At 37.9% G+C, this 20706-nt stretch overlaps 1 protein-coding gene across 1 annotated transcript; it reads left to right on the forward strand.

Annotated features, from left to right (window-relative positions):
• Window positions 1-4956: 4956 nt before the first annotated feature.
• Window positions 4957-17767, forward strand: LOC121871948 (regulator of nonsense transcripts 3B-like). Its single transcript, XM_042374563.1, has 7 exons — window positions 4957-5162; window positions 5701-5914; window positions 7446-7658; window positions 8468-8688; window positions 9878-10050; window positions 11070-11541; window positions 15622-17767. Exons 1-7 carry the CDS (start codon window positions 5028-5030, stop codon window positions 16162-16164), a joined length of 1971 nt encoding a protein of 656 aa, XP_042230497.1. The 5' UTR covers window positions 4957-5027; the 3' UTR covers window positions 16165-17767.
• Window positions 17768-20706: the final 2939 nt, after the last annotated feature.

Below are 20706 nucleotides of genomic sequence, written 5' to 3' on the forward strand. Positions count from 1 at the left end.
AGATCGGAACAGCCGCCTCTGAAGACTTCTGGCCCGAATTAAACACACAATCTCGAGGGAAATATCCATGACTTCTTTCATATTCAACATTTTACCACAAAGTACTTGTTGATGAATGATGCAGTGATAATTGAAGAAGTTAGGAAACCTATCATCACTCCTGCACAGGGCAATGAACCCACTGATTCGGCCAGCCATTACAGGTGCCCCTTCAGTTGTTATAGATACGAGCTTACTCACTGGCAACTGTGTACTGTTAACATAATCACTGAAAGTCTGAAATATGTCTTCACCCCAAGTTTTTCCTTTTAATGGTAGAATTTTCAGCAGTTCCTCATGTCTTTAAACACCATTATAATGAAAATGCATAATTGTGATGTATCGACCACATCAGTAGACTCATCAAATTGTAATGAAAACAACACACACTCACGTATGTCTTTATTCACTTGTTCACCCAAATCCTCAGCCATAATTTCACAGCACCTTAGCCTCTGAAGATGTCTTGAATAAAGACGAAAGCTAAGGTGCTTCGTTGTTTCCATTTTCCCGTGTAATTTTATCAAGAACTATTCTGTTGTAACACTTTCCTGGATACTGTCAATAGGGAGAAAGTTATAGGCACTGATAGACCCATTCACTGAAGGTGGCAAAACAAGTGAGGAAAGCAAACCAAAATTTGGTAATTATAAAGAATACCTTTAAATACAAAGATAGGAACATGATCCTTCAACTGTACAAATCTCAAGTATGTCCCAGTCTGGATTACTGTTTACAAGCATGGAAAACCTTACCTTCAGAAAGACCTAACATTCTTAGAAAAGGTGCAACACAGAGCGACTAAGATGATTCCTGAACTGTGTCAACTCAACTATCCAAGTAGACTGAGGGCCTTAGGACTAACAACTCTTCAGACAAGGCACAACAGGACAGATCTCATTGATGCATTCAAAGTTCTGAAAGGGCTGGAAAGCATGAATCTGGGCCATTTCTTTGTGATACCATGCACCACCAACACAAGGGGACATAACTACAAGCTCACCAAGTTATCATGCAGAACAAATGCAAGGAAATAAAATACTTCCTCAGACACATGGCTGTGTAATCAAGAACAGTACTGGGCTTCTAAATAGCCATTGACAAAATATTCAAGGACAATGGAGAGATCCTACACAGGCCACTGGCATCTTTCCTTTGGCATGACCACCTCTAGTAAGTGGCCATTAGGTAAATAAGGTTTAAAAGACAAATTATCTTATTTATGAAATTCATTGAAAAGAAAAATAATTCCTATTTTCTCAATTTCCTTCTGGGGATCATCAGCTTTACAAATAAATCATCATCCATCTGTCACCATTGACAGTAACTAAGAAGGTACAGTATTTGGGAAATACTGTATCATAAATTATGAAATGTTGCATATTATATCATCTATATTCAACCACCTGATGTTTGACTGAAGATGCTGAGTTCAACACTCAAACAGGTGCTCAAATCTTCCCTGAAAAAGGTAAAATACTACACAAAAACGGCCAAAATATACAGAGTACAGTACAAGAAAAATAAACCCAGAATTTACTTACATTTAAGAAATAAGTATTATTGTAATTACATGTACTGTACAAGGATGTGCCATTTAGCATTCGTTCCCTTAGCGATAATTTGGTTTAGGGATTTAATATTTCTAACACCCATGGTTATTTAACGTTCTGCAATTGTTTGGTTTAGTGATCTTCAACTCACTGGGAAAAATTCAGAAAGGAAGTCGAAAAATGGGGATTCTGTGCTCCAAGTGTGCATTTCTACTGGGTGGGCTTTGTGGGTGTACATGGGCAGGTGTGGGCGTGATATGATATTATGACGGGTGGTAGCGTAAAAGTAGGGGTGGGGTGGGCAGGTGGTAGAGGAGGATTCAGTACTTAGCGGCGAGGCACAGGTGGGGGGTTGAGAGGGAGCTCTGTCTGCCTCTACCACCATCACCGCCTTACTCTACAGCATATGTCAAGTGCCGAATTTAAAAATTGCCCCAGTGAATAATATTTACATATTTGTGTACAATAAATAGTAAAATAAGAGTAGAGTTATGTAAATGTAAGTTGTTTTATGTAAGTGATATCTGAAACTCACCGTGGTAGTTTGCTGTGGGGCAGAGGCCTCCGTTAATCACATTCCATTTAGAATTGCGATATGTAAGTAAACAAAAAATTATGTTTGAATTCCATTTTTCTATTCACCTACCTATCCAGTATTATATAATCATGAGTTTAATATTAAAATAAGGTGGAAAGAACAAAATTAAGTGGTGTAAAATAAATGCCGAGTGTGATACTGTGTGCATCCTGCCCGCCCACTCAGAGATCATGGCAACGTTGTACAGTATTTTCAAGGGTGACACTAATCCACTTGGAAAGGGAGTCACTATATTAGATTCTACCTATGAATCAGTCAACCAGAATTTTAGAAATGATTTTTGAAATCATTATCTAAATTTTCTCGCCCCCCCCCCCCAAAAAAAATATATACAGTATAATTTTTTTGGTAACCAGAGGGGTTACATATCTAGGTTCACAGGTAAGCGTCAATAAACGATGGGATTAGGTTCCTGAAAAACCCATCGCTATGTGAAATATCGTAGATCGAGATCATTATAACACGGGGTTCAATGGAGATACGTTCCCAGACAGTCCTCAAGCACACTCATATCACCGACAAAAAAATTCCGACACTCATAAAATCAATAGAAAGCAATTATCCGATAAACAACACTCACTACATCATGAAGAACAAGCCTGGTCATCATCACATGTCCCCTTCGAAGCTAAGGGAACTCATGTAGGTGGAGTGGAGACGTCACTCTGACTCCCACACAGAGGCAAAGCACTTTAGTCACAAAAAACAGTTTTAGGTGAATGTTTAAGAGCAGTATACTAATGCTACTGTGATAATAAAGCTGGAGAGGAGAAACCTACCAAAAAATAGGGCATATTGACCTTATTTTGATCTGATGCTAGATTTCTCATTAAAGTGCAAGTGCTCGTGAAGTATCATGAGTGTTTGGCCAACATTGTTTAAGAAAAGTCAGTTCGTATGAATGAAATAGACAGACAGATGGTTAAGGGAAACACAACTTGACGCTTTAACATTCATGGCTGAGCATAATGTAAAGAGATTTGTTTTTTATTTCACCATGACTGATGCTCTCAATGTATTGGTTCTTCTACAAACGTGACGAATATCTCCAAGGTAAGTCTGTGACAGACCTCACCTACAGAAAAAATCCTACCAAGTTCCATCATATACAAGACACAATACTGACTATACTGTACACTCAGATTCACACACATACAGACAGACATCACCTGATGCATTCTCATTACCTCAGAGAGAGAAAATGGTCTGTAGAGGGGTAACAGAATATAGATCGCAGGCATACAGCTAATGCTACATTAAGCATTAATCCCATAATCTACAGTACCTGTACCGGACCCTGCAGTGTTAGTAAATAAGTTAGACGGAGTATTAATAATAATATTTATGCAGTAAAGTAGTTATTCATGTTTACAATTTGTTAATTATTTTTATAAACTACAGTTATACAGTTGAGCATGAATAAAGACAAAGTATGTATAGTACATGATGCATGTAGGCCATGGACGGTGGGAGTACTGTATTCTGTATGTACAGTTTCCTGTGTGTAGAGACTAAGTAAACAACAATGGTAAACAGTAAGGCAACTTGACCAAGGATAGCCGACAAAGCAGTCGTGAGTTTATTTTTAGGAGGGTCCTTTACTTAGACTTACGATTGGTTTCTAATCAGTAATACAGGTATACATAATACATTAATAACCAACATATATAGGTGACTGTGAAAAGTTGTTGGTTAGTGAATCAATGGTTATCAAAGCATGAGGGATCGGGTTCTATTCCCGGACCGGTGGAAGTTGCTTGGACTTACTTCCTAGCCCCCATTAGTCCCTGTTCACCTAGCAGTAAAGTAGGTACCTGTTGTAAGTCTTAAGTTGCGAATTCGTATTCAGGGAAAGTTGTTGGAGCTTCCAATAACTTGATGACATAAACCACTGACTCTTCAGGCTTCTACGCCCTTAACTCTTCAAGCTTCTACGCCCTTAACTCATGAGACATAAAGGCAAGCATGAACTTAGCATGCTTCCCTGTTGGGCACTGTAAACGCTTCTGCGCTTCACCTTACACAAGGATGTAGGGGAGTGCCCAATAAATAAATAAATAAATAAATAAATTATCAAAGCAATTAATCCCACAAGATGAAAAAATCAGGGGGATAGGGACCAGCCAACCCATAAAATACTCCCATTTTATCTACCCTCTATCGTGCACACTATCACGTAAGAAAATAAAGCAGTCACTTTATGCTTTACGAATTGAGACTATTTACCTAACCTGACATGACCTAACCTACTCTAACCTAACCTGACTTGACCTGACCTGGCCTACTCTAAATTGGTGTGACGTCACTGGTTGATGTCAGCAGTTGGTGATGACGTCCCTGGTTGATGTCAGCAGCTGGTGATGACGTCCCTGGTTGATGTCAGTAGTTGGTTATGCCGTCACAACAGTTGGTGATGACGTCATAGAAGTTGGTGGTGATGTCACAGCAGTTGGTGATGATGTTACAGCAGTTGGTAATGATGTTACAACAGTTGGTGGTGAAGTCACTGGATGGCCATAATATGATAATATCGATTCAGTAAAATGATCAGACAAATTTACAAATGGTTTGACGTGCTGTCCACAAGGGATTTTGTTTTTTAGCATGTACTGTAATAAAATAGTACAATGTTGTAAAGTAGTTGATAATTAATCTTCTTGCTACATATGTAAAATTAGAGATTATTGAATTAAGAATATAATTAATAAAATACGATAAAAATATATTATCATTAAATTTTCTTGTTTATACTGAGGTTCACTGGAGGAGTAAAGGTAAACACTGATCAACTCCCTGACAACCTTTCTGACGTAGTGATAGTTATAATAGTGTTCCCCATGACAGTCAAGACTAACGAGGCATCAAGAAGAGAAGGATCTAAGAGCTACAATGAAGGCCTTACAAAGAGGTCAACAGACAACAGGCAGAATGTCAAGAATAAGAAAGAGAAGACCAATACGCCTCTTACCAAGGTAGTCTTACTCCCTGTGTTTACACAACAAAACACTTTGTACTCCTTGTTTGGCCTGATTTAACAATCTAAAATAATATAGTATGAGTAGGGGTAAATATTCGTCCATTGACTGACCAGGTTTTGATACAAAAGTATATTTTTTGGTTAATGCTGCCAACGATTCTAGCGAGAATACACTGCTTTTCCACCATAACTTTTGTTATTAATTGCTAGTGACAATGTTCTCTTCTGGGGAAGTGTTTCTTTTTTTATATTTTATACTGCAATACTGTCTACGAGCCTGTTGGAGAGCCATGGGAGGGGGAGTAAGTAGTGCGCAGGCCCAACTCTGAAAAAAACGCTTTTCCCGAATAGGGAAATACGTTACGTAAGGTTAAATAAGGATAATTTAAATACCGAAAACATTATATAACCACTGGGGGGGGGGGTCGAGGGGAGGCGAAGCCCCATCCCCGCTAGGGGTTTAGGTTAGGTTAATTAAGGAAAACAGTTATGTGATTTTTTCTCCTTAAAGTACTTGGAAATGTTATATTCAGGTGGTGCTACGTCGACTTCCCCCGAACATGACAGAGGAGGAGTTTCTTGAGGCTGTGTCTCCCATGCCAGAACATGACTACTTCAACTTCGCCACTGCTGACTACGCCCTTGGTCCCAATGGATATACCCGAGCTTATATTAACTTCAAGAATGTGGATGATGTCTTCACATTCAGAGACAAGTTTGATGGCTATGTATTTGTTGATCAGAAAGGTAAATGCATTGTCTAAATGAACTGATAGCGGAATGAATGAGTTGTAAGTTGTCAGGTGCATAAAGAATACTGTAAAAATATGTAAGTCAACACCTCTTGTGAACTTACACACTTGCCATGAGACTTCAACAACTCACTCATATCATCAACATCCATCTCCAGGTTAAGTTATTTTTCATGTCTACAGCCTCCTCTATTATGCCTTTTTGCCTTTTTTCAAAGCCTACACAATCATGAACCAACTTAAAGCAAAAGTATTCAGGGTGGGTTGCTGGAATTCATTCCAACATGAAGCAATGTGTTAAGGATGTTATAGCCCTTCAAAGTTCCATGGTCCTCCTCAAATAATATTTCTCGAATATGGCAATTGCATTCGGAGTAGGGAAGTGGTGTTTGGGAGTAGAGGAACCACTTTAACATTTGGATGTAAACCAACAACCTCTTCCAAAGCAGAGATGTTTGTGATGCAGAGAATATTTGTCTGTGAGTGGTGGAGGAAGTTAACATTTATGAATATGAATGGGTAGAATGTGCAGACAGTAGAGGTTTTACAGTACAGTAATTATTAGATACTGTATACCTACCATATTTAAAGAGAGAGAGTGAGTTTATTTATTAGCCATATAAAGTTCTTTGTGCTGCATATTTTTTTTACAAGATACCTTTTTGAGAAAGAGCAATGATGTGTGAAATTGTGAAATTATTTAGATATGTTACTACAAAATATGATACAACACTACCTCATGAAAAAATTTGGTATGTCATACTTATTAAATGAATGTAAATGTTTTGTCATGTAAAAGCGGCATCAGCATTTCTACTGTCAACTTTTTCATTATTGTCAACTTTTTTCATGAATCGTTGGAGTTGTCATTGGCTGTCAGTCTGTACTATCTGCACTGACAATTCGTACGACAACTTCGACAACTTACCGGAGTCAACTCAAGATCCATAATTGATTCTACAAATAGTTAAAAAAATAAACTAATTTCTACTTAAAATATACAGCTAAAATTATTATGAAGTATAATTATTACTCTTCTTCCTTACATTACTCATTACAGTATTATGTTTAATTTCGTGATTTTAAAAGGGTAAAAAAATGTCATTTGTTGTTTACATTTTGACCAAGCGGGTATAACAACAACATGACGGAGCCATAGGTGGCCAGATAAGGCAGCGCCGCTGTCTCTGGGATCACTAGGACTCTTCGTACACCAAAAAAGGCGTAGAATTGCTGTGCTTTCTTCGTCAGTTGGACCCATCTTGTTTGTTGACAGTTGTTGAATGAGGGTAATTGGCGAGTTGGTTCTAAACGTATGTGTGATGGTGCACAACAAAAAAGTAGGAGGATTTTCTGAAAGTTGACAAACAAAAATTGACGAAAGAATGCCAGTGTGAAGCCGCCCAAAAAGGAAATTAAGTATAGGTAGTACAGTGTATGTTGTTTGTCAGATCCATACTGTATATAACAAGTGGAGTCTAAGATGTTTCTGGTTTTGTAACTTATTGCTTGATACATTTGTACAGGGAATGAACATCCTGCCATGGTGGAATTTGCTCCCTTTCAAAAGATACCAAAACGCACCAGTGGAAAGAAGAGAGATGCAAGATGCGGAACCATTGATCATGACCCAGATTTCCTCGCCTTCTTGGAGACTATCACTAACCCTGTAACTGTGACACTCCCGCCAATGGAGGCTGTGCTTGAGGAGATTCAGGCACAAGATAGGGAGTTAAAGGGTAACTATTTTGAAAAAAGAAAAGAAAAAAGAAATGAATCCCAATGTCCAAACTCTTGATACTACAGTATTTTGTTATACTGTACAGCTACTATGGAAATTTACTCTGTGAATACACTATTGTTTTTAACATTGTTACTTCTACTCAAGTTTCCCACCATTTTTTACCCCATGTTGTAACAGTTCTCTGAGACGTTTCACAGATTTATCCAATACCATCAGTATCATTTCAACACTTCTGTAGATTACTGCATCTTTAATAGTCGTAACACAGATCAGTACAGGTATTCCTCCAAGCATTCAAATACAGCACAGACATCCCCTGAGTTACATTATGGTTATGTTCATTAAAAGTTGTCCTTAGCCCAAAATTCCATAACTCAAAACTTATTTTTCATTGACATCCATTATGTAATTGGAGATGGTTTCATATGGACAAAAAATTGTCCCCTCAAAAGAAGAAAAAGACTTTTTAAGTACATATTTAATTGAGACCAATATGTTTTATAAGTAATATTATGTATATTAAACTTTCAATTTGAAAGGTGGTTAGGTAGTTCATGACAACGAACTTTCACTCTCATTAACCTTCACTACAGAGATGCCACTTTAAATATTTTATTTTACTAGTGTCAGACGATTCTATTCAGCAGAGAGGGTACTCTGTACATAAGTGATTAATATTCAATATATATTTGTTATATAGTGTGTATTGATTGATAACCATTTTTATTTACTTTTTTTTGTAATTTATATCACAAATTTTATTGGTAACAAAATTCTTTAGAAAATCATGTGTATTGATTGCAGCAAACAATGGAGTGATGAAAATCAAGACGCCTCTTCTTGAGTTTATTGAACTAAAAAAAGCAGAGAAATTGAGAAGTAAAGAAGAGAAAAAAGAAGAGAGGAGAAGAAAAGAATTTGAAAGAAAAAAGGCAAGAGAAGAGGATAAAAGAAAGAAGAAAGATGTGAAGGACCACAGGGACATAAAGAAGAAGGAGGACACAAAGGATGACAGCTCGGTGAAGGTAGTACTCATTATTCTACTTGTGTGTTTACACAGATGAATCACTCATAATTTTTAAATGTTGATGGATTAAGCTGTGTTATGTGAGGAACCAATTTTGTGGTATGGACCTGGACCCTCCCACATCCTTTTGGAAGTGTATCCAGAATTTTGCTCAGCATGAATGGTTTGATTTGACTTTATTTTGTAGCCTGGCATTATATAGTGGTTCTAGGACATTTCTCACTGGACATTTCGTCACCGGTTCACTATAAACGTAACCTAACCATGGCTTAATTGCCTCCCAAATTAAGATATTATCTAAATTTAAGAAATATAAAAGAGTATCCTGTATTCAAAAGATTGGTGATGAATTGTCTGGTGACAAAATGTCTGCCCACCAGTATAATATATACAGTCAACCCTCACTTTACGCGGTTAATACAACCCACAGGGTACCGCGTAAAGTGAGAAACGCGTAAAGTGAACAACATAACATATGGGATTAATTGAAATAGAGACCGGGCCGACCCCCAAACTCCACTTTTTTAGACACAATACCTACGTTGTAGAAAAATAACTTCTTAATTTTATGATGGTATGCACACACAATTAATAATTAAGAGAAATATCAATAATATTAGGTTTTTTAACACTTACATTAGTAGAAAAGATGGCTGGGCACACAGGGATGGGGGGTTGGTTCCGAGGCAGAGGGCAGATTATTGGCCCTCACCTGTATCACTCGCATCAATTGTATCACTATCCACCACAGAGGGTTGCAGGGCCTCTTTGTCAAACCCCTCAAAGTCCATATAAGTCCATATCCTCACTATCATTATCACTATCACTGACTTGGACCGGCTGTGGTGGGTGGCGGGTGAAGAACTCGGTAATGTTTTGATGACTAGGTGACCTTGTGCGCACCCTGCTCGCGCTGCTCTCCGCGTAAAAGGGTACACACACCGCGGAAAGTGAGCATTCCGGTTTCGGCAGGGTACCGCGTAAACGTGGAAACGCGTAAAGTGGGACCGCGTAAAGCGAGGGTTGACTGTACTGCAGTTTGCCTAAAGCTTTTGCATATTACATGCATCTGTAGAACTGTTGGGCAGGGGGGAGGGGGTTGCATTTTGTCACATTAATCACCCATCCCTGTAGTTATAAATAATATAATATTATCAAAGATAACTCATTGTTTTACTTATTTGCAGGTATTGCGACCAGAAAGAATTAGGGAGGATTATACCACTGAGGTAAAGATGTCAAGGAAAGTAGAAAGGTATGAAAAAGAGAAACAAAGAAGAATTGAAGAAGATAGGCAAAAGAGAGAGCGAGAAAAAGGAAGGTTAATGAAAAAAGAAAAGGAAAAAGAAAGAGAAGACAGGTAAATTTGATTTTTAACATGCTGACTATTCTCCACTTGTCCATTCACCTGGATCATTTGGAGGCAGTTATCATGTAGTGTATATATATATTTGATATAATATTTGTGGTAGAGACTCAGAATGTAACAAAACAATATACAAACTGTGATGGGAAGTACCAATATGGCTGTTCTCCTTGTTGAAACTCCTCTAGCGGAGATATATAATGGATATGGTTATGTAGAGACATCACAACATCAATCCACACCATCATTCATCTACATCACCAACCATTTCCACCACTAGCCACCTTCAACACAGTTATATGCACCAACAACATAACCATATGCATTACCAACCATATGCACCGCTAACCATCTTTACTACTAATCAACTACTGTACACTACCAACCATCTTCTCCACCACCCTTCTATACCACTCACCAACTATACCATCATCTGCACTGCCAACTACTGTATCTATATCAACACCACTCCACCACCACCCATCTAGATTAGGAACATAACAACCATTTGCACTAGTGACCAGTTGCAAATACAGAATACTATTTTGGATTAAAAATCCAGTGATTGAGGGGGAATTTCTGTTTGCTGTATTAAGTTATGAATGAATCATTATATTTTTAATTTATCATATGAACAAGAGAAGTTTATATGTGTAACCTTTTCAGGAAATTTGGAGGTACCATACTTGATTTCACTGTTATCATCATTAGTTCTTTCATTTCTCTGGTAGTGCCTACATATACAATCTGTTATTTGTCTAATCAATTCCTCCCTTATTTTTCAAGTATGGTAATTTACCTGAAACCTGGCATAGTTGTTGTTCATAGACAGAGCTAGAATACGTGCAAATGACCATGTTTGGCACATTGAGGAATTCTTTTAATAAGTAAAATTTCTAAAACAACATTCTCACTTGGCCATTTTTTCATTCCAACTTAAGTTGTAAATTTAACCTTTTTATCAATGATGCAATCACTCTTATTGAATAAATGAATTTACTTTTATCTTTCAGGATGAGAAGACATGAAGAAAAGATAAAGGTGAAGGAGGAAGAGAGAGTAAGACAGAGAGAGGAAATAAAGGAAGAGTGGCAGGATGAGAAAAGTCATGTGAACAAACCTGAAGGGGCAAAATCTAAACGTTACAGTGAAGGACGTAGAAAGGAAGAGAGAGAGAGGGAAAGAAGAATGAAGGAAGAAAAAGATAGAGAAAAAAAAAGTAAAGATGATATTGAGAGGGAAGTTAAGACAAAGGATGTAGAAGAAATTGATAATGAAAGAGTTACAGTGTCAACAGAACCTATGGAAGTGTTAGAAGCACAGGACTCCCAGCAAGAGAAGAGTGAGGAGGGGATCTTGAACGATGACACCAACCAAGAAGAAACTGGTAAAGAACCACAGGAAAGAGATGAAACTTTTGAAGAGAAACCTACTCGCAAGAAAAGAGAGAAAGATCCAAGAATGGAAAGAAGGATAAGAAATAAGGTTAGTTGTAAATTTTTATCTTCTGGCTTATCCACATACTAACATTACCTTTAATCAACATGATATATAATTTTTAGTTGTAAGTACAGGTGTGGGACCCTTTATCTGGCTGTTTCATATAATTATTATTTTTATTGTTTTTTTATGAAAACCTCTTGTATTTTATACACCCAGATAATGTGCTGCTCACTAATGAAGCTCTCTTGATCCATTCCCAAGTCAGTTCCTTAGTCAGGTTAATGTACCTAACCTATAGAAACTTTCTCTTATTCTTTCAATGCACTTTCATTACTATCATCATCATTACTCATCTGGTTTGTTCTTGTCAACAGTCATTACCGCATCTACAATTTCACTATCACTGAGCTGGAATACAACTGGAGCATTTTCATTAATGTTGAGACACTCATGTACAGCCTCTCTATCGAGCAACACAGACACTAGCTATTATTTTAAACTGAGGAGCTGGCCATGCGGCTGTCATGGACCAGCATAGTGCCACCAAAATCAAAACGAAGCGCCCAGCCAACGAATTACGAAGCCAGAAAATTTCAAAAGTAGCTACTTTCAAAACGAGCCTGTATTCTAGAATACCCGGTTTCCTGGAAGCCTGATAAATAGTCAAGGGCTCTAGGACAACCACCCCCCTGGACAATTGCCCCCCCTGGATAATTGCCCCCTAACAACTTCTCCCCTGGGCAACTGCCCCCATAGGACAACTGCCCCCTGGACATTTGCCCGTCATTGCCAGTGAATAACTGGCAGAAAACATGGAACTAACTGAATAGAGAGGAGAAAGTAACACTAAGAATTAATGAAATTTATTCATGTTTTATTTGTAGTAATAATTATACCCTGTATACACAAAATGCACAACTCATACAATTCTTTTTAGCACTACAATTTTGTAATTAGAGAAACATTGATAAAAAATTGTGGTTAGGTTAATAAAATGGTGGATCAGTCATATTTAATATTTAGAAATTGACTGACATATATTACACACTAAAATTGCAAGTTGTGGGCTATCGTTGTGGGCTATCCCTCTCAAAAAGTCCAACACAGGCCGTTCTCGAAGTCATGTACGATGGTTGCTATTCTGGCTGTTGAATCCTGATAGCGTTTCCTCTGAGGTGGTGCTGGATCTCCTGCAATAATATGGTTGATGGTGATGTTGGTCAGTGCCTGCTCCCTCTTCTACACTTCAAGAAACTTCCAGATATTTGGATGGAATGAAGTAATGTGAGCTTGCATATGGTTATGCCATCCTTCCAAGGAGTTGTTGGTGCTAGGTAAATCTTTGTCTACACGATCATAAATATTCCACATGCTGACAGGGAAACGTGGAACTCACCTATTATGTTGACGTTGTTTGCCTATGTATCTTCGAAGTACTCTATGACAGGATCAGCTTCAGGTGGCATAGTCTCTTGCAGTGTCCCAAATGCATCAACCACTTCATCTTGTGGGATGAATGCCAGGGCTGGTAACATTCGAATTTTCAGGGCAAAGTCAACTTCAATTTGATATTTTCCTTGTAATCCCCCAGATTGCACCTTGCAATATATGTTTTGCAATAAGTGGTAGAAACATCCATTGACCAATCAGTTGAATTCTCCAGTAGCCGGAGGTCCACTATCATACAACAGGAAATCTTCACCATCAGCTGTGATCTTATACTCAGATGGAATGACCAAGTCAGTGAGGTTTAATGGAATGGGATGAGGGGCATCGACAGCTTGTTTGTAGTGTCTTGTTGCACGTTGAATATGTCTAACAGGTGGTAGTTGTGGTCTGAACTGTTTTGTTAATAATTTGCTGCGCTGTCTCTTGGGTGTTAATAGCTTTCCTCTTGATTTCCTGCCTGACAAACATTACTTCTGGGCAATGGGGGGACAATTGTCCAGGGGGCAGTTGTCCTGATACCATGGTCAAGTACCTGTAGTATGAAAATAAGGTTTACTTGTTAACTATTTCATGGGTTGTGCCTCATTTTCATTGTTCTCTACATTATAGTATCACAGTGTGTATACATGTACAGTACTGTATTATCTCAAAATTAAAATGTGTTGTTGTTGCTAATACATTTACCTTTTATATATACCAGTAATGGTTATTTCATGGCAGACAACTCAAATACCCTGTTACATTAAACCTATTTATGCCCTCAGGGTCAGATATTTCTTATAACTCGACTTATCACCTGTTGAAGGGTATTATGTACCCTTCAGGGTTCACTTGTTCATTCTGTTGCTGTTACTCCTTTCCTGTCCCCCTTTTCTTTTGAAGCATTTTAATACTCTAAACTATAATCAACAAAATCATTACTGAACATTCTTACTCTTCAGTTTTTCCTTTCTTAGAATGTTGCACCATCCTCTTTTATGAAATAGACAAATTCTGAAAAAGTTATGCTGTATGAATCTTGAAATTACATTTAGAGAAACTTCTTTACTGGTAACCATAATCATGTACAGTATTATGTAACTGGATATGTTCATATAGAGAAAATGTTCCCATAAGAATTTACTTTTATTTTATACAGTACTCCTAAAAATTAAAGTGAACTCATATACTGTAGACAGGAGCAACAATTCAATTTTAATGACAAATATAGGGAAACACTACCTAGTGATAGCCAGCTACTGTATCTATCCTCCCTCACACACACGCAGGTATATTTGGGAAAAATATACATCTTATATTTAACCAAAATACTGATGATTGTCATATAGTATAGGAATGTAAAATGCAGGCTTCATGTCACATTGGTTATACTATATACAGTGAACCCTCACTTTATGCGGTTAATTCAACCCACAGGGTAACGCGGAAAGTGAGAAACGCGTAAAGTGAACAACATAACATATGGGATTAATTGAAATAGAGACCGGGCCGACCCCCAAACTCCACTTTTTCAGACACACTACCTACGTTTTAGTAAAAATAACTTCTTAATTTTATGATGGTATGCACACACAATTAATAATTAAGAGAAATATCAATAATATTAGGTTTTTTAACACTTACATTAGTAGAAAAGATGGCTGGGCACATGGGGATGGGGGGTTGGTTCCAGAGGCAGATGTAATCGTATGTTGATGACTGGGCGACCTTCGCACTGCTCGCGCCGCTTACACAACATGGCGGAGGGCGGGAGAGATGGCGGGAGGTTTGGATCCAAAAATGGCGCGGCTCGCCAGCCGCTCTCCGCGTAAAGGGGTACACGCACCGCGGAATGTGAGCATTCCGGTTTCGGCAGGGTACCGCGTAAACGTGGAATCGCGGAATGTGGGACCGCGTAAAGCGAGGGTTGACTGTACAGTATCCCTTACACACATGCACTTCATCCATTACTCAGAAGTTACCAAATTTATCTACACAATTTATCTAGCAGTCACAACAACTAGTGGCAGCCACATCAGGTGAAGGTTGCCTCTAGCCTCTGTCAGACCCCCATTGTTCTTGATAGTCTTGTCCATTTGAGGTACAGGTATCTATGTACAGAGACAGCACAGCATACAGTACCCACTTATGCCATACAGTAAACCCTTGTTATTCGCGAGGGATAGGTTCCAAAGATTGGCGCTAATAGGCAAAACTGCTTTTAGCAACTTATACTACCTTAGTGCACTACTGTAGGTACCTATACCAAACATCTGACCAGCCGTGGCAGCACTCATCCCCTCTTTTAACTTGTCTAATAATTCAACTCTCTTTGTCAGGGTCATCACTGCCTTTTACGTTTCACTCCGCTAGCACTGACACTAGGCAGTCTTTTAGGGGCCATTTTCACACAGGAACACTAAAGTTTTGACAGTACAACACGAGATGCTGCGTGGGGTGACTCATTGTGCTGCAGGAAAAGGCTCGCAAGCTAGCCACCATAGCCACCATTTGCTTACTGCAAATCATCGAAATCGTGAATCGCAAACCTGCGAATGCCAAGGGTCTACTGTACTTCCATGTTTCTGAGGAAGTAACTTATTTGAGGTAGATTATGCAAGGGAGGAGAAATGATATTAAATACAAACTTTGTCTTGTGGAACTTGCATAATATTTGCTCTATTCCTTGTACAGGATCGTCCAGCAATGGCTCTCTACAGACCAGGGCAATCTCGACTTAGTAGTCGGATGCGTCAAGACCGAGAGGAAGGTGCAGAAACATCCTCATCTAGTCCCAGTCCTGTCATGCCTTCAGGGGACCCCAAAAAGTACCACTCTCAGTCAAAAAAAGAAGGTTCTGATACCCAAAGAGATACAGCGAACTCCAAAGAAGGATCTGTAGAATCCAGAAGTGACTCTGTGGACTTTGAGCAAGAGTATTCGAAGTCTAAGGAAGAGAGGGGTAGGGATAGCCAGGTGGGTAATAAGAGTTTTAGGGAGAGCAGGATGAAGAGTAACGAAACCAATAGTGAGAGGTACTATAAATTAAATGAAGGAAAGAGTAGAGGTCACCACACAGGACGCAAGAGAGGAACAGAGGATGACATTGAGGTACGAGATGGTGCCCATGGTGAGCAAGATGCTGAGATGGGAGACATTTCAGATGTGGCTGATGATATGAAGAAATTCCCTGGAGTGAAGACCATGACTTTCAGAAGGAGTGTCAGCCGAGAGTAGGATGCTGCAGTGCTCTCTCTATAGCTTTATTTCCTCATGATCATCTTATCTCAGAGAATATGTTCAAATTTTATTACACTGTAGACAGTCATTTATACTGATACATCAATTAGAATGGTATTTGTAAATAGTATGATTTACAGCAACCATTTATTTTATGGCCTTTGGTTCATTACTAAACGACTTGTGTGACATACTTGCTCTGAACTCCCCTGGGGAATATTTACATCAAAAGGCAAGGAAACTGTTCAACACAAATGAGTTAGTGGTTACTTATAAGGTAATTCTTACCAGGTAAATCAGTGGATAGCAAAGGCAAAATCTCAACCATGATCTTCAGTAAAAGTTTCTTTGCAAAGACCACGAGTTGAGCAGTCACTGCAGTCACTTGGGTGAATCCACTATCATGTTATGTGCTTTGAACATTTCTAATGTAAACTTGGGTTTCTGAAGTTCAGCCCTCACTTTTTCCCTACCCTCAGGGTATCTGAGCTAAGTTTATTTTCTGTCCTTATTTGGGAAGATTTGTTTTTGTAATGTATATTTCTGTATGTGTTTTGTGCTTTACATACAGTAAGGTTCTGTTAAACCAGTAACAGATGAATGAGAATTCGGTTTACAAGCTTAGTGTTTTAGGGTATGAAAATTCAATTAACAAATTTTTATTTGATTCAGTGAATAAAGTACTCATGAATCAACTCTCATTAGTCACTGCTTTTTCATCTGCACTGCATTGTGATCTAGGCAGATGCTCACCTGTGAGATGTTGCTTTCTCTCCAATAAATAGTAATATTTTTGTAACGAATGGGTAGTAAGCATGAATTTATTACATCTATCCTCGAAATTCACAGGGGTTAGGGACCAGACAAGTGCTGTGATAGGCAAATCTGCAATAAGTCAACTATCTAAGGGGAAAAATATGGTTTCATCCCAAGACCCCCAAGCTGCCTCCCCATAACCAACCTAAATAGCCCCCCAAGACTATTAAACACATTAACACATAACCATACATGCTGTGTTAGTCTTTACATTTATCTTATCAGCCTTATTTTGAGGTGAATAAACACATCTTTGGCATTTACTGGGGTCTGGGGCAGCCTTCTTTTTATGCACTGGTGGTATGATGCAGGGATGTAATATATACCCCCCAAAATTCTGGCTAAAACAGTCAAAGAGGCATGACCGATCAAGAAAGCAGTTAAAATCAATAACAAACCCAGGAACCAGTGCATTGTGGGTAATGTCGCTTCTCTCTGCTGCCATCTCTTGCTGAATGCAGACTACCATCGCTGACCTGTGATAACAATATATTGGGTCACAATTGAGGTTTTGGGTTGAAAATTTTGGGCTGGAACACATCTCGGCTTTTATCATGGGATCCTAGGGGTAAATGACTCCTGTTGAATGAGAAATAACATAATGAGCACTTTTTAGGAACATGTATCACTCATTATGCTGGCCCTTACTGTATTTGTGTCTATATATACTGTATGTGTATATAATCATCATCTATTTAAGTCTTAAAACACACTTGAGGATAACTTATCGCTGTATCATAATGGAAATTAGTTTGGATATTAAAGATTATTCTATTTCATTTAAGATGTTGTTTTCTGTCATGACATAATGCTATACCTAAATTCTGGTGAGTTAGATAAGGATAAGTAAGGGTTGTTAATTCTCTTTAAGTGGTCCATTCTTCAGTTACAACAGTTATGTGGTTGTAATATAGTTTTTCTCCATTTTCATGAAATACTGTAGACAAATTCTGGAAAAGTTATGCTGTATGAATCTTGAAATTACATTTAGAGAAACTTCTTTACTGGTAACCATAATCATGTACAGTATTATGTAACTGGATATGTTCATATAGAGAAAAATAAAGCTAGACTAAAAAATGCAACAAATGTTCCCATAAGAATTTATTTTTATTCTATACAGTACAGTACTCCTAAAAATTAAAGTGAACTCATATACTGTAGACAGGAGCAACAATTCAATTTTAATGACAAATATAGGGAAACACTACCTAGTGATAGCCAGCTACTGTATCTATCCTCCCTCACACACACGCAGGTATATTTTTGAAAAAAAAAAAAAATTCTAATCTTAGGAACTGCTCATGCATGATATAAACAGTAAAGAAGTACATGTGCATGAAGTGGTGTGTGTGACACTGTGGGGTGGGGTTGGCAGTATGAGGTAAACAACACTGATTTGTAGGCAGTGTGAGGCACAGGACACTTTATTTTATTACATTATGTTATTACTATTTACAGTTATTATTACTGCCTCCAGTAATTGATCATTAATCTGCTGAGAGTCAAGAGTCCCCTACTACACTTGTGCTTAGGTAGAAACATGTGGTGAGGCATGTGAAGTGCAAGCCACATGTGTGAACAAGTAAAAGACAAATTCCTACTTGGTAACATAATCTAGCCAGGTGTGCTTGGCAATTCAAACAGTTTTGTGACATTACATTACTTCATATGACGTGAACCAAAGCCATGTGAGCACATGTCATGTGAAGCCTCTGAGTTAATAGAAACATATTGTATTTAAAATTTTCCTGTGAATTTGATCTAAAATCCAAAACAATTGTATCTGTATTAAGCGCAACAAGTATTTGTAGACACAATGAATGTCCATTTCTGCCACACCCTGGACCTCCCTGCCTTCCAATCTTCTTATGTGTAATTGCAGCCTCTGTCATCAGATTCTCATCTCTGGGGTAATTTCTCTCAACTTCTCCCCCTGTCATTCTTGGTTAAACTCCTTTCCACATTCAAGATCATTCATCTCTTGGCCCAAATAGTCTCCAACATTTTCTCCAACTGCCTTCACTTCCCCAACTGTAAAGTTAGGTACAGTACCCATTTACAGCTAGGTGGACTGGGTGTGCTCAGGGTGAGCTTTTACTTAACTCAGGACAGGAGGTAAAAGTTACCATACCCATTTTATTCTGTTTTAGTGGCCAAAATTATTTTATGCTAATCATGAATTTTAATTTCTTACTCTCTGACATCATGGTTTTATAAGCTATGGTTTGTTCTTCATCGTCATTCCTTAGCTAATCCACACAACTTGTAAATTTATAACAACAAAGAACCAGTTTACAACTTCTGACACAGAAATCATAAACTTATCTACAATTTTAGTCTTGTAATTAGGGAGTTGGAGACATTTTCATCCTTCCTTGAGGACAGGGCTAGGGCAAATATGAGGGGAATTTGATGACTTGTGAAAATTAGGGTGAAGGTGGTGAAAACAATAGTCATCTATAAACTCATTTGAATGTACTGCAGATATTTTGAGTGATAGCTAATACTGTACTGTACAGTTTATCTGAAAGAATCAATGTGTGTGAAGTATATGAATTACCAGCAATTTAAATAAGTTAAATTAGAATTGGTGATGTTTCAGGAATTTGTTTACCAAATCAAGGAGAGATACAAAGGGAGCAAAATTTCTCTCTCTCTCTCTCTCTCTCTGTACAGTATCTCAGGTACAAAGAAAAGAAATGGAAATTAAAAATATTGGAGGTGAACCTGACACATGAAGACATCAAATGCTTCGGTAATATTTATTTCCACTTGCAACATGTGTAAACACTGGTAGAATATAGTGTAACAACTATAATGACAGTAATATACAGTAAACAATGGCAGATTTATGGCATAACTACAATGACAGTAATATACAGTAAACAATGGCAGAATGTGGCATAACTACAATGATAGCATTATAAACTGACAAATTACAGCATAACAACTACAGTACATACAATGATTCTATAAAATATAACAATATATAGTGATTTATATAGTGATTTATATATCAGAACACCACACTGTACAATTTCCTCATTCAAGTGGCACCTCTTTATCTTCCTGAATCTGTTAATTATATAAATTTTTTTTTAACATTTAAGGGGGGCTCTAGGAGATTAGGTAAGGTTCTCCTGGTTTCTCTGATTAGGAGGTTTCATTTCGTCAGTTCCTTGCATATTTTTAACATGCAGTTTCCCTCTACTTCAAAACCCTGTCCACTTTTGTGCAACCAATAAGGACAAATTCGTAAGAAATACAGAACAGAAACCTATTTAACATAGTCATTTCCATTCATAGCTCACTAAGGAATATTTATCATATCAAGAAATAAATGTCAAAGAATACATGAATTGATACATAGCAAGAGATGCATTTAGTAGATACAGTACAGTCATGAACAAAAGTACTGTCGCTTCTGCTGGACCATGAACCCCAAAATTCAAGACTCGTGGATCCGAAGCAGCTATGGACAGAATATTATATACAGTAATGCATCAGTGTCTACTGCTTCTGGTTCATGAGTCTGAATCTCTGGGTTTGTGGGGCAGCAGGAGAGGCGACAAACCTTTTGTTCGTGACTACTTGTCAAGGGGATATATTTTTGTACCACATGCACAACACATATTATACAGCTACATACGTACTTATAATGTTGTGGGAATCAGAACAAATGATCATATCTTTAAAAAATACACCAACAATACGAGCATC

This window comes from Homarus americanus, unplaced genomic scaffold, assembly GCF_018991925.1.
Source record: "Homarus americanus isolate GMGI-L3 unplaced genomic scaffold, GMGI_Hamer_2.0 scaffold48416, whole genome shotgun sequence".
Lineage (NCBI taxonomy): Eukaryota > Metazoa > Arthropoda > Malacostraca > Decapoda > Nephropidae > Homarus > Homarus americanus.

Coding starts and splice junctions, on each gene's coding strand:
- LOC121871948 (XM_042374563.1), top strand. CDS start 5,028: ATGACAGTCAAGACTAACGAGGCATCAAGAAGAGAAGGATCTAAGAGC. Junction 5,163..5,700: donor CCAATACGCCTCTTACCAAG/GTAGTCTTACTC, acceptor TGTTATATTCAG/GTGGTGCTACGTCGACTTCC. Junction 5,915..7,445: donor TGTATTTGTTGATCAGAAAG/GTAAATGCATTG, acceptor ACATTTGTACAG/GGAATGAACATCCTGCCATG.